Source organism: Leuciscus leuciscus (genome assembly GCF_965113295.1).
Source record: "Leuciscus leuciscus genome assembly, chromosome: 11".
NCBI lineage: Eukaryota > Metazoa > Chordata > Actinopteri > Cypriniformes > Leuciscidae > Leuciscus > Leuciscus leuciscus.
Genome location: NC_138735.1, coordinates 14962277 through 14983193, shown reverse-complemented (window position 1 = coordinate 14983193; position 20917 = coordinate 14962277). Strand labels below are relative to the sequence as shown.

The 20917-nt window shown below is 36.6% G+C and overlaps 1 protein-coding gene across 2 annotated transcripts in view; it reads left to right on the top strand.

Annotated features, from left to right (window-relative positions):
* The window catches only part of tmem108 (transmembrane protein 108), a 64524-nt gene that overhangs the window by 23289 nt on the left and 20318 nt on the right, over positions 1–20917 (top strand). For both annotated transcript variants that reach the window (XM_082184000.1, XM_082184001.1), the window contains exon 2: positions 18519–18602. In XM_082184000.1, coding sequence (XP_082040126.1) covers positions 18563–18602 — 40 coding nt within the window. In that variant the 5' untranslated portion in view covers positions 18519–18562. The remainder of the gene's footprint in view (positions 1–18518; positions 18603–20917) is intronic.

Here is a 20917-nt window from a genome sequence, read left to right as displayed (position 1 = left end):
TCTTTTTGTTTGTGATAGAAATACCTCCAGTTCTTTAATGTCGTCTCTGACCTTCGGTGTGAATCACGATTAAAACTGCGGCTGTCAATTTAACACATGCATTTAGTGTGATTCATAAGTCCTAGTTGAAACCAAAGAGCTATAAAAGCTGTTTAAGACAGTCAATCAGTCGGTAGACAGACAAACAGTAAATGCCGTCTAGCCAGTGCCAATTCCCATTGGGATCCTGTGATAGACAGAGGAAAAAGTGGGCAAAGTGTGACAGCCGTCTTTGTTGTGAAAGGCTGTCTGCACTGAATTTCAGTCTGCAAGAAAGTCTTATTTAATCCAATCTACTGTACCAACTCAGTAGACCATCAAGTGTATCTGTATCAAAGTTCATTTGTGCCTATAGTTTTGACAGTGTTGTTCATATTGACTCATGATTAATAGGATTAATACTTATATATTGTTTTGCACAAAGTCTAACGTTAAAATCTTTTGAGATCACAACCTTCACGATGGTCTCAGAGGGAATATCTTATGTTATGTTTAATTCCGGTATCATCATCATAGTGTAGGTTGTGTGTCATTTATTACTTTTTGGGTCTTCTTCATTCTTCAGAGAAAGTATAAAGCTGAGGATTTTGATAAAGGATTTTGAGTATTTTGATAAAGGGCAAAAGCAATTCAAGAGGGAGTGGTATATAAGCACTACAAAAACATCATGTTGAAAGTGAGAAAGTTTAAAAAAAAACTGTTTTGAGAAGCTTTGAGAGCGCACATTAAGTCCCAAGTGGCGATTTATGGATGCTCAATTCAGCAGATATCAACAAAATATGCCTCAGGCATCAGGCCAGAGAGCAATATTTGTTATAGCAAAAAAAACAATCCCTTAAAATTCGTATAAAGCCCAAAATGGATATATATCCATCCACCAATGACAAATGCAAACAAGACAATGATCCTAGCAGAGCACTATTGAACATGTGCTGATTTAACAAACACCACAAACAGGTCAAAGGCCCTCATTAGCGTTAGTGAGCTTTAGTTACAGTACTCAATAATCAATGTGACGCATTGGTTAAGCATGCCATTCAGGGCCACAACTAGCAGATATACGGTGGCCAAAAGAGCTCAACGCGCTGCAACTGAAGAAAACACATGCAAATAGAAAAAAAACGGCAAATTAATCAAATATCTTTATTATTTTCACAACACATGTGTGCTCCAAATTCTCACAACACAACCAAATACAGAAACGCACTGCAAAAGTTCACTACACAACCAAAATACAGAAACGCGGGGGACCCCAATAAGTGACGAACCCGGCTGGGACGTGCATACAGCTCAAAGTCTACTTTATTTTATTTTATTATTATGATTTTTTTTTTTGCAAAACACACAAGAGATGACATGTTTATGACATACAACTTTGTATACAATATACAAAATGTATTAACAATATGTTCTGTGTCATCAGAATACTAATGAGAAAAGAACAATGAGCTGAAAACTAAAATAAATAAATAAATGAGATAGAGAAAAAGAACATGAGGGAGAGATGTTAATCTATACATCAGTTACATTGTACAAATGTTGTCATGTTATGTTTAAATAAGTTTCATAAGAAATGTTAGGTAATGCGTGGTCCAAAGATGAGATGGCAAGTTTTAAAGTTGAGACACTCACACGCAGATGTATAACGCATATTTAAAAAACTTTTTTGTATAAAATTTATATTTATTTGGGACAGTTATGTTAACAGCAATAATAAGATATTTCTGGTATTAACAGCTATTCAGTTGATGGACACCATGCTGCGTTGTCATGGGAACATCCTAGGTGAAAATAATGAGGAAATTATGTTGTTTTTCTTTGCTCCCTTCATCAAGTGCATTCCAAATGGTGCCATGCTCACTCCAAATTCCCCACTTCAAGGGCTCTGCCGTCTGCCCTTCGAAGGGAGTAGGGCATAGGGATGCTCACAATAAGCATGTCCCAGCCGGGTTCGTCTTATTGGGGTCACCTGGAAACGTTTCCATTTTGGTCTGTGCTATTTGCAGCGCGTTTCTGTATTTGGTTGTGTTATGAACTTTTGCAGTGCGTTTCTGTACTTGGTTGTGTTGTGAACTTTTGTAACACGGTTCTGTATTTGGTTGTGTTGTGAGTATTTGGAGCACACGTGTTGCAGGGCTGGACTGGGACAAAAAATTGGCCCGGGCATTTTGGCCCAGACTGGCCCACTATATGATCATAAACACCACCCATCTTTGCACGCCCTTAATTATATGCATACCAACTCCTATTCCCTAAAACCACTAATGCCATGTAATGAGTGAGTATAGGAACAAGTGAAAATTTGACATTTATTAATTAATACAGTTGAACTATACCCCACAGTGATGAATCCTAAAACAAGCTATAAGCTGCAATGGCATAGCAATACAAGTGTTTCTCACAGGATTTTTGGTAAAACTGTGGTGGGTGGACCTTGGTTCTTCTAGGGGGGTCCGGGGGCATGCCCCCCCCCCCCCCCCCCCCCCCCACCCCCGTGAGAAAATGTTGTGCATTTTAATGTTAAATTCATCAATCTGGTGCACTTTGAGAGTTCAAAATTAAAAGCTCCAACCCATATTCAGTGTGCAAATTAAACGAAAAATTCAAACCTCTTTTAGTTAGTGTCTATTCACATTACACCTACTACATAATAATAGTTATAATATTAATCCAATGACAGTAATAGCCATATTTTGTAAAACAAATGCACTAAAAAATGAAGGAAACTTTCATAATTAGTTTTGTACCAATTTCTATACTTGAAAGAGATAAGCACATGATCTTTTATTTTGACGCAAACTGCATCAAGCTTTTATTTGGGCGGAAAACATGGTTTACAAACGCCTCTCATTAAATTTCTAGTGAATTGCGGTAATCGTCTTTATATACTGTCTATGTAATCGTCAACTATGCAATGTGGAAATAATCTGTAACTGGGTTATGGTTTCCTACACTCGATCATGACATAGCTTAAGTGTTTTGAAAGTAGTTCTGCTTACCGCAGGCTCTACACTTTCTCATCTCTCTCCTGATCCTCCTCACTATCATCATCATCACTGGAGCTGATGAAGAGCACAAACCTTTTTTTGACACATTTTACAGTGTCTGCTTTAAGGGCCTGGTTCTATTTTTTCACGCTATTTCTCTGCACATTCCTTGCGTTTCTTCTCCATCTCGCAGACTATTTTGACAGATACACACTGACACTGCTGCACGCTCGCTCACTCGTTTAAAGTTGTGATTGGGCCAGCCCAGTGTCAATCAAGAAAAGAACCAATGGGCCGCTGATCTACGTGTTTCATGGGCTGGTCTGTCAGAAAAAAAAAACTAACACTGACTTTTTTTGACCACTGCATTACACCGGCACAAACCCAGCGCCGCCAATTAAGCAAAACAAAACAAAACGAATGGGCCGCCGATGTACACATTTTATGGGCTGTAAAAAATAAATAAAAAAAAATAAAAAAATTATGTATGAGTATGAGATGTATCGGCCCAAAAAGGACGTCGGCCCACCGGGCATATGCCCGGTATGCCCGATGGCCAGTCCAGCCCTGATGTGTTGTGAAGATGAACGCTGATGTTGATGAAGATGTTTTCTTAATTTGCGGGTGTTTTTCTATTTGCATGCGTTTTCTTCAGTTGCAGCGCGTTGAGTTCTCTCGGCCACCGTACAGATACATTTGTGTAGGGTTAAGAAAGAACAAAGACATTTGCTTTTCTGTTCCAACCCCTTCTTTCTTACCCAACAATTCCTAAAAGCACAAGATGTGCTGATAGTGATGAAGGCCTGTAGAGATGTTCTTGGATCAACATATTTTGAATAAAATTTAGTCCTAACCGTATTCCTACCCCTAAACCTAATCCTACCCGTATCTTTTCCCTAAAATCAGATGGAAGTGATAGGTGAATAACACTGATATTGAAGCACTTAACCCTGGTTGTAAGTCTAAACTTTACAGAAACTGTAAACTTGTCCCTCAAATCTGATTGACTGATTGATTGGAATATTGTTCCAGGATCAACAATGATGTGTATCCAGGAACATGTTGTACTTTGTGAAATCTATGTATGTCCTATGTAGGCGTTTTAAGGGCGAGTTGTAAGGGTAGCGCCCCCGACAGTGGAAACGCAGCTTGATTTTGGCCTTGCGGCTCGAAGTACGAGGCTATTGGCCCCACCCAGCACGTTTTTTAAGCCCTGGTGCACACTGGCCAAACAGTGGAAAACAGGGTGATGTGTGTACATCTGGGGTCTGCTAAATGTAACACCTTTAGAATGTGGGGAAATCTGTAATCTGCTGATTGGTCAGTTTGAATATCTCACATTTGGGTTTTAGTCACATGGTCAAGCAAGGTATAAGAGAAGATTATAACTATTGCTCTGGCTCTGTTTCTTTGCCTGTCCTTCTTAGGGGTGTTTTACTCTTTTTCTCTATCTGAACTCTGCCTTCTCCCTTTCCTTTCTCTACACTTTCTACATTCTCTCTCTCTCTCTCTCTCTCTCTCTCTCTCTCTCTCTCTCTCTCTCTCTCTCTCTCTCTCTCTCTGGTTACATTCTACATTCTGCACATTTATGTTTTAACAACTTATAAGTCTAATTTGTAACCAATTCAAGTATAACCATAACCAAATATTGTCATTAAACCCTTTCAATTATAAATTATGTGCTAAGTAGTTTTGATTCAGTATTAAAGTGCTATCTATTGCAATACAATATAGTCAGACCATAGCAATGCTCTCCCACATATTTTGCTAATTCTAACTGTCGTTGGTAAGTAGCAGTGGGTGGTAATAGACAAGAAATATACAGTTTTACACCATCATGCTGACAATGTTTCTTTAGGCATTCAGCAATCCTGCAGCCTGAACCACTGTGAAACCACCCTTACATGTGTAAGAACAACTATCAGTGGTATAATGGGTTAGAGATTATAGATTCATAATTCAGTGTATAATAATAGTAGAATACATAACATGTTGAAACCCTTTTTTGATAGAACACGGGCTAATTTCCTTGTCTTGGATTGTAGCTTCTGGGCTTGGGATGCATTTGTTCTGTTTAAATGTGGTCATAAACATACTACAAATAGGAATTGATCTATTGAGTTCTCTGCACCCAAAACACTGACCACAGATCGATCTCAGTAGAGCTAAACAAGACAGAATCTACACAGCCTTATGGATTTCTTAGTTTATATCTTGATCTTTTACACGTTCTGGTCTTAACTATATTCTTTTACCCAGAAGAAGATGTGATTTCTCAGAGGTTGCTCATGAAGTTCTCAGATAAGTTATAGAAGCAAAAAAGACTATACAGAGCTATACAGTTTTTGTACAGCATAACATTGACGATTTGGTCTTGGAAAATTTGATAAGAAATGTATGATTTAAATTAACTTCTGATTGCAGGCTTTGATATCGTAGCAAATCTAAGCACTTTTTGTAACATTGTTGAGATCTCAGAACCTCTATATGAGACACACGAGCTTACTAGGGTTTGAGAAACACAAGCTGACAAAAATGTTGCTCTCCATTTTTTTTTATTTAGAAGAAACTGAAATATTAAAGGGCTCTCATTTGTGATGTTTCTTTCCTTTGAGTACTTTCTCTTTTCAGCATACTAATTAGTATTTGAATAGTTGCATCTTGGGTATTTAAATGAGATTCTGCAAGTTTTGACACAGAGGACTGGAAAACAGCTCTGCATTGTAAACGATTTTCCTCTGTCCCACTTGGGGTGGTTGGTTCATCTTTCCAAAGCATCCCTTTATCTTATCTTCCTTTATTGTACTTGTTTATTTTTAATGTGCCCATGGGCTCTTTAGAGGCTTCTATAAGAAACCCCTTTTGCGATTAAAGTGGATCATGAATAACACCACCGTTAGCCACACTAGATTTTACAAGAAGTCTCTCATATAATCCAAAGGGACTTTCCACACAGTATGTATTTATTGGTGGTATTTTTATATAATAATTTAAGTATTATGCCTAGAAGGATGATAAATGGATGGTGCAAAATCTTTTGGTAGTGTAACACATTCAGATGACTACTACATTTTGTCTTTTTCTTTCTTAAAGGGATAGTTCGCTAAAAAATGTAATATTCTTTCATCATTTATTCACCCTCATGTTGCTCCAAACCCATAAGGCTTTCGTTCACTTTCGAAAAGCAAATCAAGATATTTGATTGAAATCTGAAAAATTTCTGTCCCTCCATTGACAGTCCACACATCTACCAATTTGTCATTTCAAAAAGTTCATGAAGAGATCGTAAAACTAATCCATATGAATAGAGCGATTTTGTCCAAAAGTCGGTTTAGTCAGAAATCTCTCAGATTTCATTACAAATATCCTAATTTGTGTTTCGAAGATGAATGAAATTCTTACGGGTTTGGAACAACATGAGGGTGAGTAATTCAGTTTTTATTTTATTTTTGGGTGAACTATCCCCTTAAGGTGCAGTCACATTAGCAAAATTTCAACTGAATTTTGTGGGGAAAAAGGTCTATTGTCAATTGCATAGAGATGTATGAAGCACAGCTCATACAGACGTCACTTTCAAACCATGCAGCTTTCTGTTGGTCAACACAGTGAATTTGCATGACCAACTTTAACCTGTAAAAATTCGCATTGGGGAAATCCATCGCCCTCACGTGACAATCCTGTTCATGTGGATTCCTATTGAAATGACTGGACTGGAAAATCGGCTGTGAAAATTTGAATAACAGTACATTTACTGTATATTTTGCATTTGACTGCACTTTTAGCCATGAATAATGAGCCTGAAAAGCATGTCTGTGCCCAGTTATGGTGATAATCTGTGCACCCACTATACTGTACACGCATTACACACAAGCATAGTCCTATATGCATGGCCGCTCATGGCGAAAGAGGGAGGAAGTATGTAGTTTCCCCTCGTTTATTGTACCTTTACTCCTACATTACTCCAGACTACTAGACCCTTTACCTATGATCTCAATTGAGGAATGTGCAGAATGTGTCAGTATGTTTGTTTGTATTTTAATCTTGGTTGTTTCCCGTCGGTTCTGCTTTATGGTTTTTGCCCAGCACTGAGCCAAAAGCAACTACGGTCTCTGAAATTAATTTGATGGTCACTTGGTGGCACTTGGTAGTTTTGTGACTTGTTTCTTTTAATCAGATATTAAAATAATTGATATTGACAATTGATATAAATATATATAAACTACATTTCTTAATGTTAAATTAAAAACGAAATAAAATAATTTATAATAGTATATAAATAAATATATGAAACAAATATAATAATATTTGGTTCTTGTTCTTAAAGGTTTGACTGTACATGAATTGCTCCAAGATAATTCATATTTATAAAAAAAGAAATCTAATTGGCACTCAACATAAAAAAAATTTTTTTTTGTAAAATTGTATCGTCGACCAATATAGGTTTGTCAATGGCTCATATCTAAAGAGCAGGGTGGCTGATATAATGTAGAAATTTATATGATAAAATTTAATGATAGAAAATGATGCACTTGTTTTTTTTTCATCTAAGATTGTTTCGAAATCTACAGTAAGACTGGATCCTGGTTTTCCTTTCCTACAGTTACAGCAACTTGTGCAGCAAGATAATGCGAAATGTCAGTCCAAAGTTAACATAATGCTAGAAGAGGTTTAGATGTTGTATGTGATAGGTGGCACATGAGAATTCACCAAATAGTCGTCTTAATATCCAGACTCAGTTTCACAGTTGCCCTGTCAGATATAGCCACTCACCAGCTCATCTTGTAAAAGGCTATGTAGAGTAGGTGACAGTCTGTCAGTGTGTATCCTCTCACACTGTCAGCCTCTCACTGAATCTGTTTATGGCTACATCCACTGAGTCTCTCTACTGCTCACACCATACTCCATTACAGCTAGAGCATAAAAAATCCCAACAAATGCTAACTGAAATAAGTTTGTTCAAAGACTATAGATATAGAAAGACGGTTCACTCCTACTTCTTATGAATGGGAGAAACTGCAATGCGCAATATAGTGAAATACGTCCCGCCTTCTAAATAAAAGAGCCAATCGCTGATCGGTTAAGTCATTGCGTCACTGCAGCTGTTGTTAGAAGCTCTGGTTCCGATAAAACCTACGACTCGCTTAGGACTGGAAATGCGTACTGGCTGGTCTAGCCTAAAAGAAATAAGTTTTTTTTAACGCTATTTGACCATAAGAAAAAACATTTATGGGACAGTTCATGTCAAATTTTGTTGCTGATTTGAAATATGTTATTTAATTGTGAGTTTGGCAAGCAGTTTTTGAGATTTCAGGATTGCCCCATTCAGATAGATAGGACTTGGGCTTGGATGACCGAAATAGCTGCCCGGAGGCGTTGCAAATATGGCCGCCGAGTGAACAGACATTTCTTGAAAGGGACTTTGGTTTGTTCAATGTGTGTCTGTGTAGAATGGCACATGTAGTTATGTACATTAAAGTTGTTATGTACTGGAAGTAACAACAGATCTTTTCTTCTATTATTGTGACGTAGCCTACATTTGAGTGTAACAGATTACCAGAAAAGATCATTGCACTCAAAAATGAATACATACAAGCTTGCAGTTTAAATAAACAATACGTTATCAGAGAGAAGTCTGTTTCACTGGAAGATTGAGTGGACATTTTAATAATAAAAAAAAATATATATATTTAAAGATGAATTTAATTTAATTAACACAAGCATAACAGTTTCTGCAATTAAATGAATGGGTTCTGCCATTCTGCAATCAAATGTTATGTAAAATAAATATTTTAGATTAAAGTAATCCACTGTACACTCAGTAATCTGGTTAATCTGTATGGATTGGGAATCATTTTCTCAAAGACCATGCTAATTTTGAATATAGTCCACAGTAAATATGACATAAATATAACATAAACAAGGATTTAAAGTTGCTCGCTTGTGCGTGTCCAGTGACAGCTGAACTCTCATATCCGTATCCAATTCACACGGCTCGGATCCTTCGCATGGATGAACCGTCACACACAGAATACACATTTTAAAAAGGCTATGCACACAACAAGAACTAACAGCTGGATTTGCAGAAGTTTGCAAGATTTTAGAATGTTTCTTAAGGCCAATTCACACAACACAGACAAACACCAACAAACAAGTTGGCCGTTGGATTTAGAATTTTATGAAAAATACCTGTCATGTTCACACTGCCCAACAAACACTGACAAACGCTGACTGAACATGTTCAGTCGGGTGAAAACAAACACCAACCAACGCCAACAGACGCCGAAAGGGGTAACACACTGATCTGACAAAACCCAACAAATGTGTTTATTGGCATATCTGTCTGTGCAGTGTGAATTGGCCTTTAGATATTCAAAGACTTGTTTAAAATGCAGATATGCTGAATGCAGACAATATGAAGGAAGTATAGCATTTGCCTTTCAATTATTAGTCAAAACTTTTAAATGAAGAATTAATGATGGAAAATGGGAGTTCACGTGTGTCTGCACTGGGTTCTCAGCATTGTCAAAATAAAGGTCCCACCAACAACACTTAACGGGGCTAAGGAGAAAAACGTGTTAGCCAATACCGATAATTAAAAATGCCAAATATTGACAGATAATATTGGCCTTGGTGATATTATTTTTTCAAATAACTGTTGTTATGATTGGCTAATGTCTGCGTATTTTCCATAATATGAGTGCTATAAGTCCAAAGCATGGACATAGGTGTCTATGTTACAGTGTAATTATACATTTAATGACTGAGTAATAACAATTAACTACTTACTATATGGTTAGGTTTTGGTTTAGGGTTATGTAATTATGCGTAATTTACAGTTACCACTACAGTAATTACATGTAACACGTGTAACAAGGACACCTGTAACAAAGTGTTACAGGATTTTCTATTAAACATTTTTTATTTGACTCTATTCTTTATATAAGTGTAGTATATTTTGAGTGAATGTTTCACCATTGGAAACTCATTCGACCCATTTCCCTCTTAGTGAAGCGTCTGAGCTGATTCACCCACACATTATCAAACCCACGAGTTCTCTGAGAATCAATGACTTTTGTGTTAATCTTTGATGGCACATCCATCATCTACACACACACTCATTCATACACCTACACATGTACCTTTTTATGTGCCATGCTTCGTGACACACAGCTCAAACCCTCCATTTCTGAGCAGTTTCTAATGCCTCCGTTCTAATGCCTTAAATTTTAGATGCAAATTATTTACCCAAGAGCTCTCATCTTGCTAATAATAGCGGATTCAATATTCCTGACCTAGGCTAGATGGTTAGTTGTTTACATTTGTCGAGCAACAGAGTTGATGTCTGAACACAGCTATGTGTAGATTGCTAAGATGTCCGTTTTAGTTTTAGGGACGCACCAATATCAATTTTTTGGGTGATACTGATATATGTTATGGACGGCAATTATTCTATTATTCTTTATAAATTTGTCTAAATTAACTAATAATAGCACACTAAATGCTAAAATGAATCATTCAAATGTTAATGAATTTAGGCATCACAACATAATAATGTACGGTATAAAAATGTATTTTAATTTAAAGACATTTCTTTTTTGTTATTTTGTTCTACAAGATTAACCTTGAGCATACAATTAAATATCCAATACTGGGCTGATAAACAAATAAATATTGACAGATAATTGATAAGGTACAGATAATTTGTGCAACTCTAATTTTACTGTTTTTTAGTCTTTTTTGAACTGTTTAAAGTATCATAACATAAAGCTGTTTGTGCCAGTAGAGAATTTTTTTAATTTGTAAAATATTTACTTCACTAAATTATTCAAAAGCTAAAAATCATTATTTAAATAATACATCAAACTTGTTTATTAAAACATTTTTAAATACATATTCTTTTAATAAAAACCCTCACAATGATCAAAGACCTTCATGAGCATAAAAAAAAAAAAAGTTTTGCAAGCTACGATAATATGATAAATACTTTCTCTTTTTTTTTTTGGTAAATCTCTGGCAAAAATAACTATTGCAATATATTGGTATATAAAATGATTCATTTAGTAATACCGCCCCCACCCAGCTTGATTGAAAGTTTGTTTTTCAAAAGTGAACTGACATTGCTAAGACAACATCTTTTACGATTCATTTAGCGCTTAATCGCTGAGCTAAATGCGCTGTTGTCTTATGAAGGGACATCATTTTTAGAGGCCCTTTGGCTTTTTTTGGTGTTAGAGGCTCTGACGGGTTTTGTCGCCTTCCTCGTGGGAGACGTGAAAGGCATGCTGGGAAGGTAATGCACTTTTAATGGGCTGGTGCAGAGCCCTGCAGCTGTGACGGCCCATGTCTGATTGATTACACGTCTCCCGGGGACCGGCAGAGTGACGCAGCAGCTGCAATTCATCGCTGAACAACCAGTCGTGATTCAGCAGAACCCCGCACTGGTATCCAGGCAGTGCTGCTCATAGGGGAGGTGTTATTGTCTAGCCTTGTGATTCATTTTTACATAGATTAACTTTTAATCTCGGGACATGGATAGGAACATGGCGCTTTTATTGAATTAGGTAGTGAATACTGATGATGATTTTCTGATCATTTGTGGTTTCGAACCTGATGCTCATGAAACATCAAATCCTGTGGAGACAATCAGATGTGAATATATACAATATTACTGGTTTTACTGTATTTATTACTGTATGTGATCAAATAAATGCTGCCTTGGTGAGCCTTTTTTTAATTAAGAAATCGTATTGACCCCTTTTGTTTTGAATGGTATGTATATATTATTTTGTTTTTGCGTAAAACAGCCATTTTTCTGTTTAATTACCATTTACCACTTGTTGGCTGCTGTTGTATATTTAATTGTTCATGCTCATTTCCACTATTTTTACATTTAAATGATCTTTGCCGGCATCTAACACTCGTTTAATGTTAATTTGTACTAATAATTCAAAATAACTGCTAAACGTAACATTGTGCAAATTTAAAAATGAATGTCCATTTTTCATTCTTCACATTGAAGTGTTCTAAAAAGTTTTTTAGTTTTTTTTTTAGATTAACCTATCATATCTATGTCACGGGTTGGTTCCACACAACCAAGTAGAGGATTTATTTGCAGCAGTCTTTATTAAACTAATATGGGGCCGTTTACACAACACGGTTTTTCAACAAAAAACGGAAAACTTTTTATGCATTTTGGCCGTTTATTTACACAAAACTACCGTTATTGTCTCTGTGTAAACTACAGAGTAACTGTGAAGTCATGCATATTACGTGTTCAGTCTACAAGCGCGTAGTGTTTCTTTACAAAGTGACATTGCCAACAACTGGCCTGGCAGCATAATACAGTTTTAATCATTTTTGCACATCCGAGTGAACACACGTACGTCTGCAAGATGTCTGTTAAAGATCACCTCATCTGGAAAGCCTCTGCTGTTTACTAACATCTGATAGACGTCTTTAAGATGTAAGTTTTACATACATTCTAAATCATAAACATCTTAAAGACATTTTCTAAACGTCTATCTGACTGGAAACGTCCTTTAGACGTATTGCAGATGAGCAAACACTCTAAAATAAATATTAGTCAACACGCACATCGAATAGACGTCTATGAGATGTACATGTGCTATCAGGGCGGGGATTTTACATTGTTGTCGTCTGTACGTGAAAAACGCGAAGGAAAAACGTTTCTGTTTTTAGTACATTGTCGTCATGTAAACGTACCCTCAATAAAACTAAAACACTTAGACATTATACATAATACAAACACAAGACATAATAAACACTGACAATCTTCCTAAACTTTAATATCAGTGAAACTATATATATATATATATATATATATATATATATAATATATATTATAATTTTTCTTTTATTATAAAATTTTTTTATGGAAAAAAAGAGTATGAAAAGATCAAGTAAAATAATTTTCATTCATAATATGAGCCTTTTAAAGAATATGAAGATGTTGCCACCTTTTTCATGACCTTTACTGACACAAGAGCTAGGTTATTAATGGGATAGTTTGTACGTCCGTACGCAAGTCGACTTACGCCAAAAGAGTAATACTTGACGATGTATGATGTAGGATGTAGGAGTAGTGTAATATTTGACGCCTCTCGCGGTTCAAACAAACAGGGCGGGGCAACCGCATTCATCATTACGTTGTTCGTCAGGGAAAGGGTCACTCTTTCGCCTCAAATCGTTGCATAGGTCGTCTGCCGGGAGCTAGTTATTTTAGACGATAAAGTTTTAAAAATGGATATTTTTCTTACACAAACGCATCACTTCACTTGAGAAGGCCTTTATTAACCCCCGCAGAGCCGTGTCGAGCACTGTAATCATGAATAGATGCACTTTGATGGACTTCCAAAGACATATACCCATTCACTCACATAAAGCTTTGGAAGAGTCAGGACATTTTTTACTATAACTCCGACTGTATTTGTCTGAAAGAAGAATGTCATATACGCCTGGCTTCAGGGTGAGTAAATCATGGGCTAATTTTCATTTTTGGGTGAACTATCCCTTTGACACAAAGGAAGACATCTTGACATGAAATGCCAGACATCTGTCTAGATTTAAGAGAGGTCACTGCTGTTATCAGCGATACTGGGGCTTGTGTGGCATTCCACATGCTTTTGCTACCATGATGAGACTCTCAAACACACAAAAACAGAAAACACATGTGCAGCGGCTAATCAGTGCTGCATGCTAATCACCATCAGAGAAACAAACATCAAAACTAACACACCAAAGGACTAATTCTCCCTCGTCAGACCTGCTTCTAACCCTCTTGGAATACATTAAACCCCATTCCCAAACTTTGAACTCCTTCGTTTTAAAAGTATCAGATTTAACCGAATGTTTTTAATCAGATTTTGCTCAGTTCGATTAGCTAGAAGCATTAGCATTCACATACTTTGGTAAAGTAGGCTATGTGCTAAACTGGTATATTTAGTCTTTATATACTATTTCGATTAAGTTTTAAGCAGGTTCTAATATTAATCTTTTCTTTAACAGACAAAAAAACCCAAAATGTGGTAGTGGATATAATATGCAAATAGCATTTTCAGGAGCTCAGATAAAACTGGATTGCTCCTCTTTCTTCTCTTAAAGTAGCAACACATGCCAAACAATCTTATCTTAGACTTACAAGACCTTGTTAGCTTCTGCAGAAGCCCAGAGGAAATTATGTCATGTAATACATAGTGAATGTGAGAGTGGCCCAGGTTTAATTGGATTAATGAGTCCTTGTAAACGAATTAGTGAGTGAGTGCAGTCAATATTCAAAGTCAATCACCTTGACTATAGTGAACAAGATACCATGAGACACTCACTCTGACCTCACAGAGAACAAGCACATAATTGAGTTTGCAAATGCTCTCATGACTTCATGTACTGTGTTGTGTAAATTAGTCAACATGAAATTATACTTGGCCCTCTTTATTTTCTTAATTATGTCATACACACAATTCACTGGTGCATGTTATTATGAAGAAAATTATTTTTTATAAGTTATGTAATAACTTTTTTGCCCCTAAAACAACTTTGCTTTTTTTACTGTTGCAAAGGCAAGGAAATATAATATTAACTTCTTTCAACATCTAATTTTCCAGATTCATTTAAATCAATATCGATAAGGATTAATTATGTGTAGTGAATGCTGTATCATGTTGTCTATAAAGACCGAATTTGTAGCAAATTATGTTTTTACATTTATGCATTTGGCAGATACTTATATCCAAAGTGACTTACATTGCATTGAAGGTACACGTTTCATCAGTCCTGGTAATCGAACATGTGACGTTGGTTTTACTTAATTGATGCCATAAGTTGGCATGAAGCGATTCATTTTTGTTAATCATATTTTTTAGTTATGAAGAAAAAAGCTTACGTATGTTCAAGTGTTCGTGTTTCCAATAAGTTGGGGTTTTAGTTAGTTACTTGATGCTACAAAAACGGGGTGTAACATCATGATTGTGTTTGTGATTGAGTCTGCGAGAGCGGGAGTATGGCCTGGATCTTGATGCCACGGCTGCATCTCAGGATCACTGTTGCCCAGACTCGGGCTTCGAATGATGTAATCATTTCTGGGATATTTTGGCTTCATTTTTCATTAGCGGCTATTATGTATGAGCCACTTTACGTAAGCTATTCGCCATATTGGAACGGTCAAATATAAAAGTACAAATCATGTTTTAAAATGTAATAGAGGAGAGCAGTGCACAACCTAACACTTTTTGACTTTCTCAGTTTGTGTAAATTCACTTGGGGTTCAGTGAATACATTTTTTCCCACAATCATTTTCCATGTCTAGTACAATTATGTGTTTTTTCTCATTTTAAATAAACACAAAAAACAGAGATGAAAAATTAACTAAAGAAATACATTTTTGCTATAGTTAAATAAACATTCAATGATATCTTCCAAAGATTTTTTTATTTTGGCGCAACTATTTCTCTATATAGTGTTGATATGACAACTAGTAAATTCACTAAGTTTTGTCATGCTGGCATGTGTGGAATGTTTTAAACCATGTGTGTTACAACTAGCCCTGCGTTAGTTTGTGTCCCGCTCACCATTAGGTTTCACAAACCTCTATTTAAGCTTCAAAACTGATGAGTTACCCTGAAGCAAACGAGACAATTTCTCTGCCTTTGGGAGTCTAACTGTGAAATACAGACAAACATAAAGGCAGAAGCTTTCTTATTCCTGTCGGCAGCGATCTGAGGGGATCCATTGACAGCTTTTATTTCACGACACCATCTCAGCTGACCTTGGCTCATCTCAAAGCCCTTGTCCTTCCAGACAGACAATTTAGAGGTGCTGTCTCAAAAACTGATCCGGGACGTCTGCAAACCGTCATCATTAACGTAAACCAAACATCGCCTTGGGAAAGCAAGGCCTGTTTTTTCAGTCTGTTGGCTCAAGGGCTTAAAGCACACGTGGCTAATATCTCCATGTCAAGTTTGATTTTCTTTGTATTGTTCTCACAGACGAGATTTGAATATCATTTTCAGTTCAGGTTGCCATGGTGACTGAAGCAGGGTCTCTGTATGTGCCAGTTGCCATGCAGTGGTTTGTTAGAAAAGAAGTACAAATGCCACAGCATGCTATCTAACAGCGAGTTGTACCTCCTATTTTCAGGCTTTACTCGTTTTGTGGCCTCTCAATTTGTCCTGTACTTGTAGTTTTTACTCTATTGACCTCGCCTCTGTTGTCTGAGAAAATGTGCTTGCGTCTGTTTCCCTCCTGGCGCAGGTGGGCATGACTCACAAATGGACTTACTTCCTACACAAACTCACACACACGGTTGCTTTTAATGTGTCGTGAATCACAGACATTCTCACAGGTGCCGTGATGACATTGCAGTGACTACTGCACACACACATAAAAGCGGTGTGTTCATTGATTGAGACATCATGATCTGTATTGATTGAGAAGTCAGAAAGCTCAGCGGTTGAATTTTCTCGACTGGCTGTGTTGAACAATAATGAGATGAAGATTACGGGAACAGCTTCGCCTGTTGAACAGGCTGCAGACATAATGAACCAAATGGAAATTATTTGCAAAACATATTCATAACCGATTGTCGAAATCAAGTCTTATAATAGATAATAACTGAATTACATTGAGAAGTGAGGCAGTTTGATATGATAAATAATAAGTGCTGATGGTGAGCTGATCGTTCAGGTAAGATTATAGTAATAATCTTATAAATATTAAATAGTAAATATCTTATAGTAATAATAAGTAATAAGTGTTTGTGTGTGTGTGTGAGAGAGAGAGAGACAGATAGAGAGAGAGAGAGAGATTGTAACGCTCTTTTCCATCATTTGATCATAATTTAATGAATAACTGCTGCCATGATCTGTAGAAAATGTACACAAATATGTCTCATAAATAAAATTCAGTTTAGTGCCAGCTTTCCAGCACTAATAGCAGTTGTTTTGTGTGTGAATAAGGCATATTCTTTAAAGAGCATAATTAAAGGGATAGTTTACCCAAAAATGAAAATTCTGTTATCATTTTCTCACCCTGTATGAATTTTTGGTAGCACTTTATTTTACAGTCCTGTTCCTCATGTACATACTGTGTACTTATTATAGTTATTACAATAACTGGGTAATAACTAGGTAGCAACCCTGAATCTACACCTAAACCTAACCTTAACCCATGTTTTTACCTTATATTAACCAGTACTTTCTTAGGTAATAACACTGTAAGTACATGTAAGTGCACATTCTGTAAAATAAAGTGCATCTGAATTTTTGCATTTGCTTTCTTCTTCTGCTGAACATAAAAGATATTTTGAACAATGTCGGAAGAGAAACAGTTGATGAGCCCTATTGACTTCCATAGTATGGAGAGAAAAAAAATCCTATGGAAGTCAATGGGGCCCATCAACTGATTGGTTACCCACATTCTTCAGAATATCTTCTGTATTCAACAGAAGAAAGAAATTCATACATGTTTGGAACAACTTGATTGTGAGTAAATGATGACAGAATTTTTGTTGAACTATCCCTTTAAGAATATAATTGCTTTTTTTATTTTTTTTTAGGAAAACATTTTAGCCACCTTTCAAAATCCTGTGAATCTATTTGAGCCTTGTATTAGGCAGAAGTGTTGTGTGAGAGCTGTTTTACTTACCTGCTTACTTTTTTATATAAATTTAGATTTACTTAGACTTGTAGCCTTCAAAATCAGTGCTGTTTGGTTAAATAGCATTGATCAAAAGCTATTTAGATGTGGTTTGGTTTCTACTTGAGAAAAGGCTCGATTTGATCCAAAGCTTATGAAAGACAGACAGCTCTTAATGAAAAGATTATAAAAAGGGATCAATGATGCGCTGTATCATGGTCAATGTGGTTGTGTTGGCGAGACGTTTAGATTAGCATGTGATTCAGACTTCCTCTCACCCAAGGGGGCTTAAATCTCATTTCAGATACTTTATCGACTCAATTTCTTGTGCGGTGGGATGAGGTTCAGTCGCAGTACCCCAAGGACAAGATGAGAGAGTGACAATTTTGACACCTTGACAATCACACACACAAAAGCACACACACACACACATTCATAGGCGCTTATCTCTTGAGAGAAAATGTGTCTGTGTCCATTTGCATTTAGCACTGTGACAGTTTCCTGACACTGAAAGTGTCGGCTCATGTCAAATGCCTGAACAATGGGGAATAACTCTGGAATTTTAATGACAGGTCAAATCAATTTCAGCTTGTGCTAGTTATTATTTTCAGAGCTAAACCATTTATGCTATTTTGTCTTTCATTGGTTGGACAAACAGATACTCATCAAATTATTGTTTGAGCTAATGTTGCTCTTTTGGGCTGGTTGCCTCACATGTAATAATTACAACCCTTTTTAATGATAGCAAAGTTCATTATGTTCTTTAAGTTCATTAAAAGTTCAGGAATGCACTGGCATGATAATCAGATTATGATTAATTCCCGTCTATCCTTTGTCCTGCAGAGAACCATGAGCACTGTGGAGGAGGAGCCGGACCACATGATACCATGAAGAGAAGCCTGCAGGTCCTGCCCCACCAGCTGCTGAGTAAGCCTCACGTTAATAAAGCCTTTTAATACTGATAAGCCATTTATAGTGTTTTTAAAAACTCTGTTCCTTCATGGTGGTCGATAAAGGACCCTAATGTCCCATACTGTATGTGGAATACTCATGTATTCATGTACACATGTAAATCTAGAATTAATTTCAAAATATATTTATTGACATTTTGTGCAGATACAACAACTTGTATATACAAATGAGGTAAACCACAGTTCAATATTTTTCCCTCACTCCCAACCCCCATTTCCTCCACCCCTAGCATCCCAAGGACAACCACCCAACAAATACAAGGGCAAATAACCATAAAAACAATACTATATATAAATATAGCTGCAAGCAGCAATTATCGGGGCCATGCGCAAGAAGACAATAAGAGATGCCAACATGGCTGGGAGTGTCAGACCAACTGCAAAAGGCATCTTACCGAGTTTCGTAACGATACGTTTATGCGATCATAAAATACAGCATTTTGGTACAAAATTCAAAATGGTCGACATGGAAAAATTGGATATCAGTCGACTCGGCATGATGCCCTGAATCTAACGAGACCACTTTTATGATTTTTTGGACAAATCGTTCAGAAGTTATAATCAAAAATAGCCATTTATCGTATCTCCGGACCGGTAGGTGGCGCTGCGCCAAATGCAGCATGTCGCCTCAGGTCATGCTTGTGATGACATGTACCAAGCTTGGTCTAAATACGATAAAGCGTGGCGGAGATACAGCCTGAAGTCTGTTTTTGCAAGCGCTACGTAAAATTAGTTTGCGCAGTATTCGAGAACGATTTGACGAATCATCTTGAATTCCAAAACTTTTTGTCGGCATGGTCTGAAGAAGATCTGGTTCAATTTTCGTGAAAATCGGAGCAACCGTCTAGGAGGAGTTTGTAAAAGTAGTTTTTTCAGAGAATTGAAAACGTCAAATGTGCATTCAAATCAGCTTGAGCCAAGTAATCAGAGGAAACAAGATTTTTTTTCTAGCCTTTAAACTTCATAACTTTTCCACAAGCGATACGGAAGAAGAATAAGAACGCCAACACAGTTTCAGTGCTTGGCCCCTAATAATATACTGTAACTATAATATAATAGTAAATAATACAATAAATGTCTGAGAGAGAAAAAAAAGTTAATCCTCTTCTGCATTTTCAAGTGACAGATTAATGGTATCAATATAATTTAACAAAGGCTAACATGTTTTATGAAGGGTTTAGAGATCCTTTTAAAGAGAAACTGATTTGTTCCAGCTTTAAACACAAGAGAATTTATTTTATCCATATGAAGCAGGGATGCATGTTTCCACTTAAAGAGAATAAGCCTCCTGGTCAATAGTGTGGTGAAAGCAACAACCTCTTGTATGTATGAGGCCAAATTAGGCTTAAAAGGAATTTCAAACTAAGCCGTAGAAGGGTTTGGAGTGACTAATATAGGTTTTTTCAAAAGTGTCAAATGTTTTGAACCAAATCTCTGTGAGTATGATTGGCTGAGTACTGTCCACATCTATTGCAAGTGTTGCTTCTGTCTGGGTTTATTTTGGCTAGTCTGGCATTGGTGTATAATTGTATATACTTCTAACATTACTTCTTTTTTTTAACACAGTATAAATGAGTATTTATATATGAGTGGTCTTTCTCATTTTCGTGGATCTGTCAGCAGAAAAAAATCTTTCTAATTAAACCATTTTAAAATCCCATCAGCACATACCATCTATGTTATCTTAGTCTGTTATTTTGGCTCTTGACTCAGAAAACTTGCAGAATATTAGTATTGGTGACACGCGCTTGATATCAGTCTGGCTGAGATCCAACACGAAAGTGTGAAATGTATCAGGAACATGAGGTCGTACAGAGAGGAGTTTCTCTCTGTAGAACAACTTTAAAAAGAGATTTCATCACAGAAAATTCTGTTAGACTCCATGCTCACAAAAATCCAACATGAGCGTTAACAAAAGGTCTGATATCAGTCAAAAAGTTTCAAAGAAACATACTTTTCAGGCGCAGGTGTGTTTTAGCCTTTCGTTCAAAGTGATCTCAATAGAGTTTGTCTAGGGAAAAGTGTGAGTTTGTCTAGGGAAAAAGTGTTTCTGAGTCTGATCTGAGACTGTAGGGACACTGAAGACGGTGGTTCTGGTGCTCTGCAGGTGCTTTGAAATCTCCATATACACTTACCTAAAGGATTATTAGGAACACCTGTTCAATTTCTCATTAATGCAATTATCTAATCAACCAATCACATGGCAGTTGCTTCAATGCATTTAGGGGTGTGGTCCTGGTCAAGACAATCTCCTGAACTCCAAACTGAATG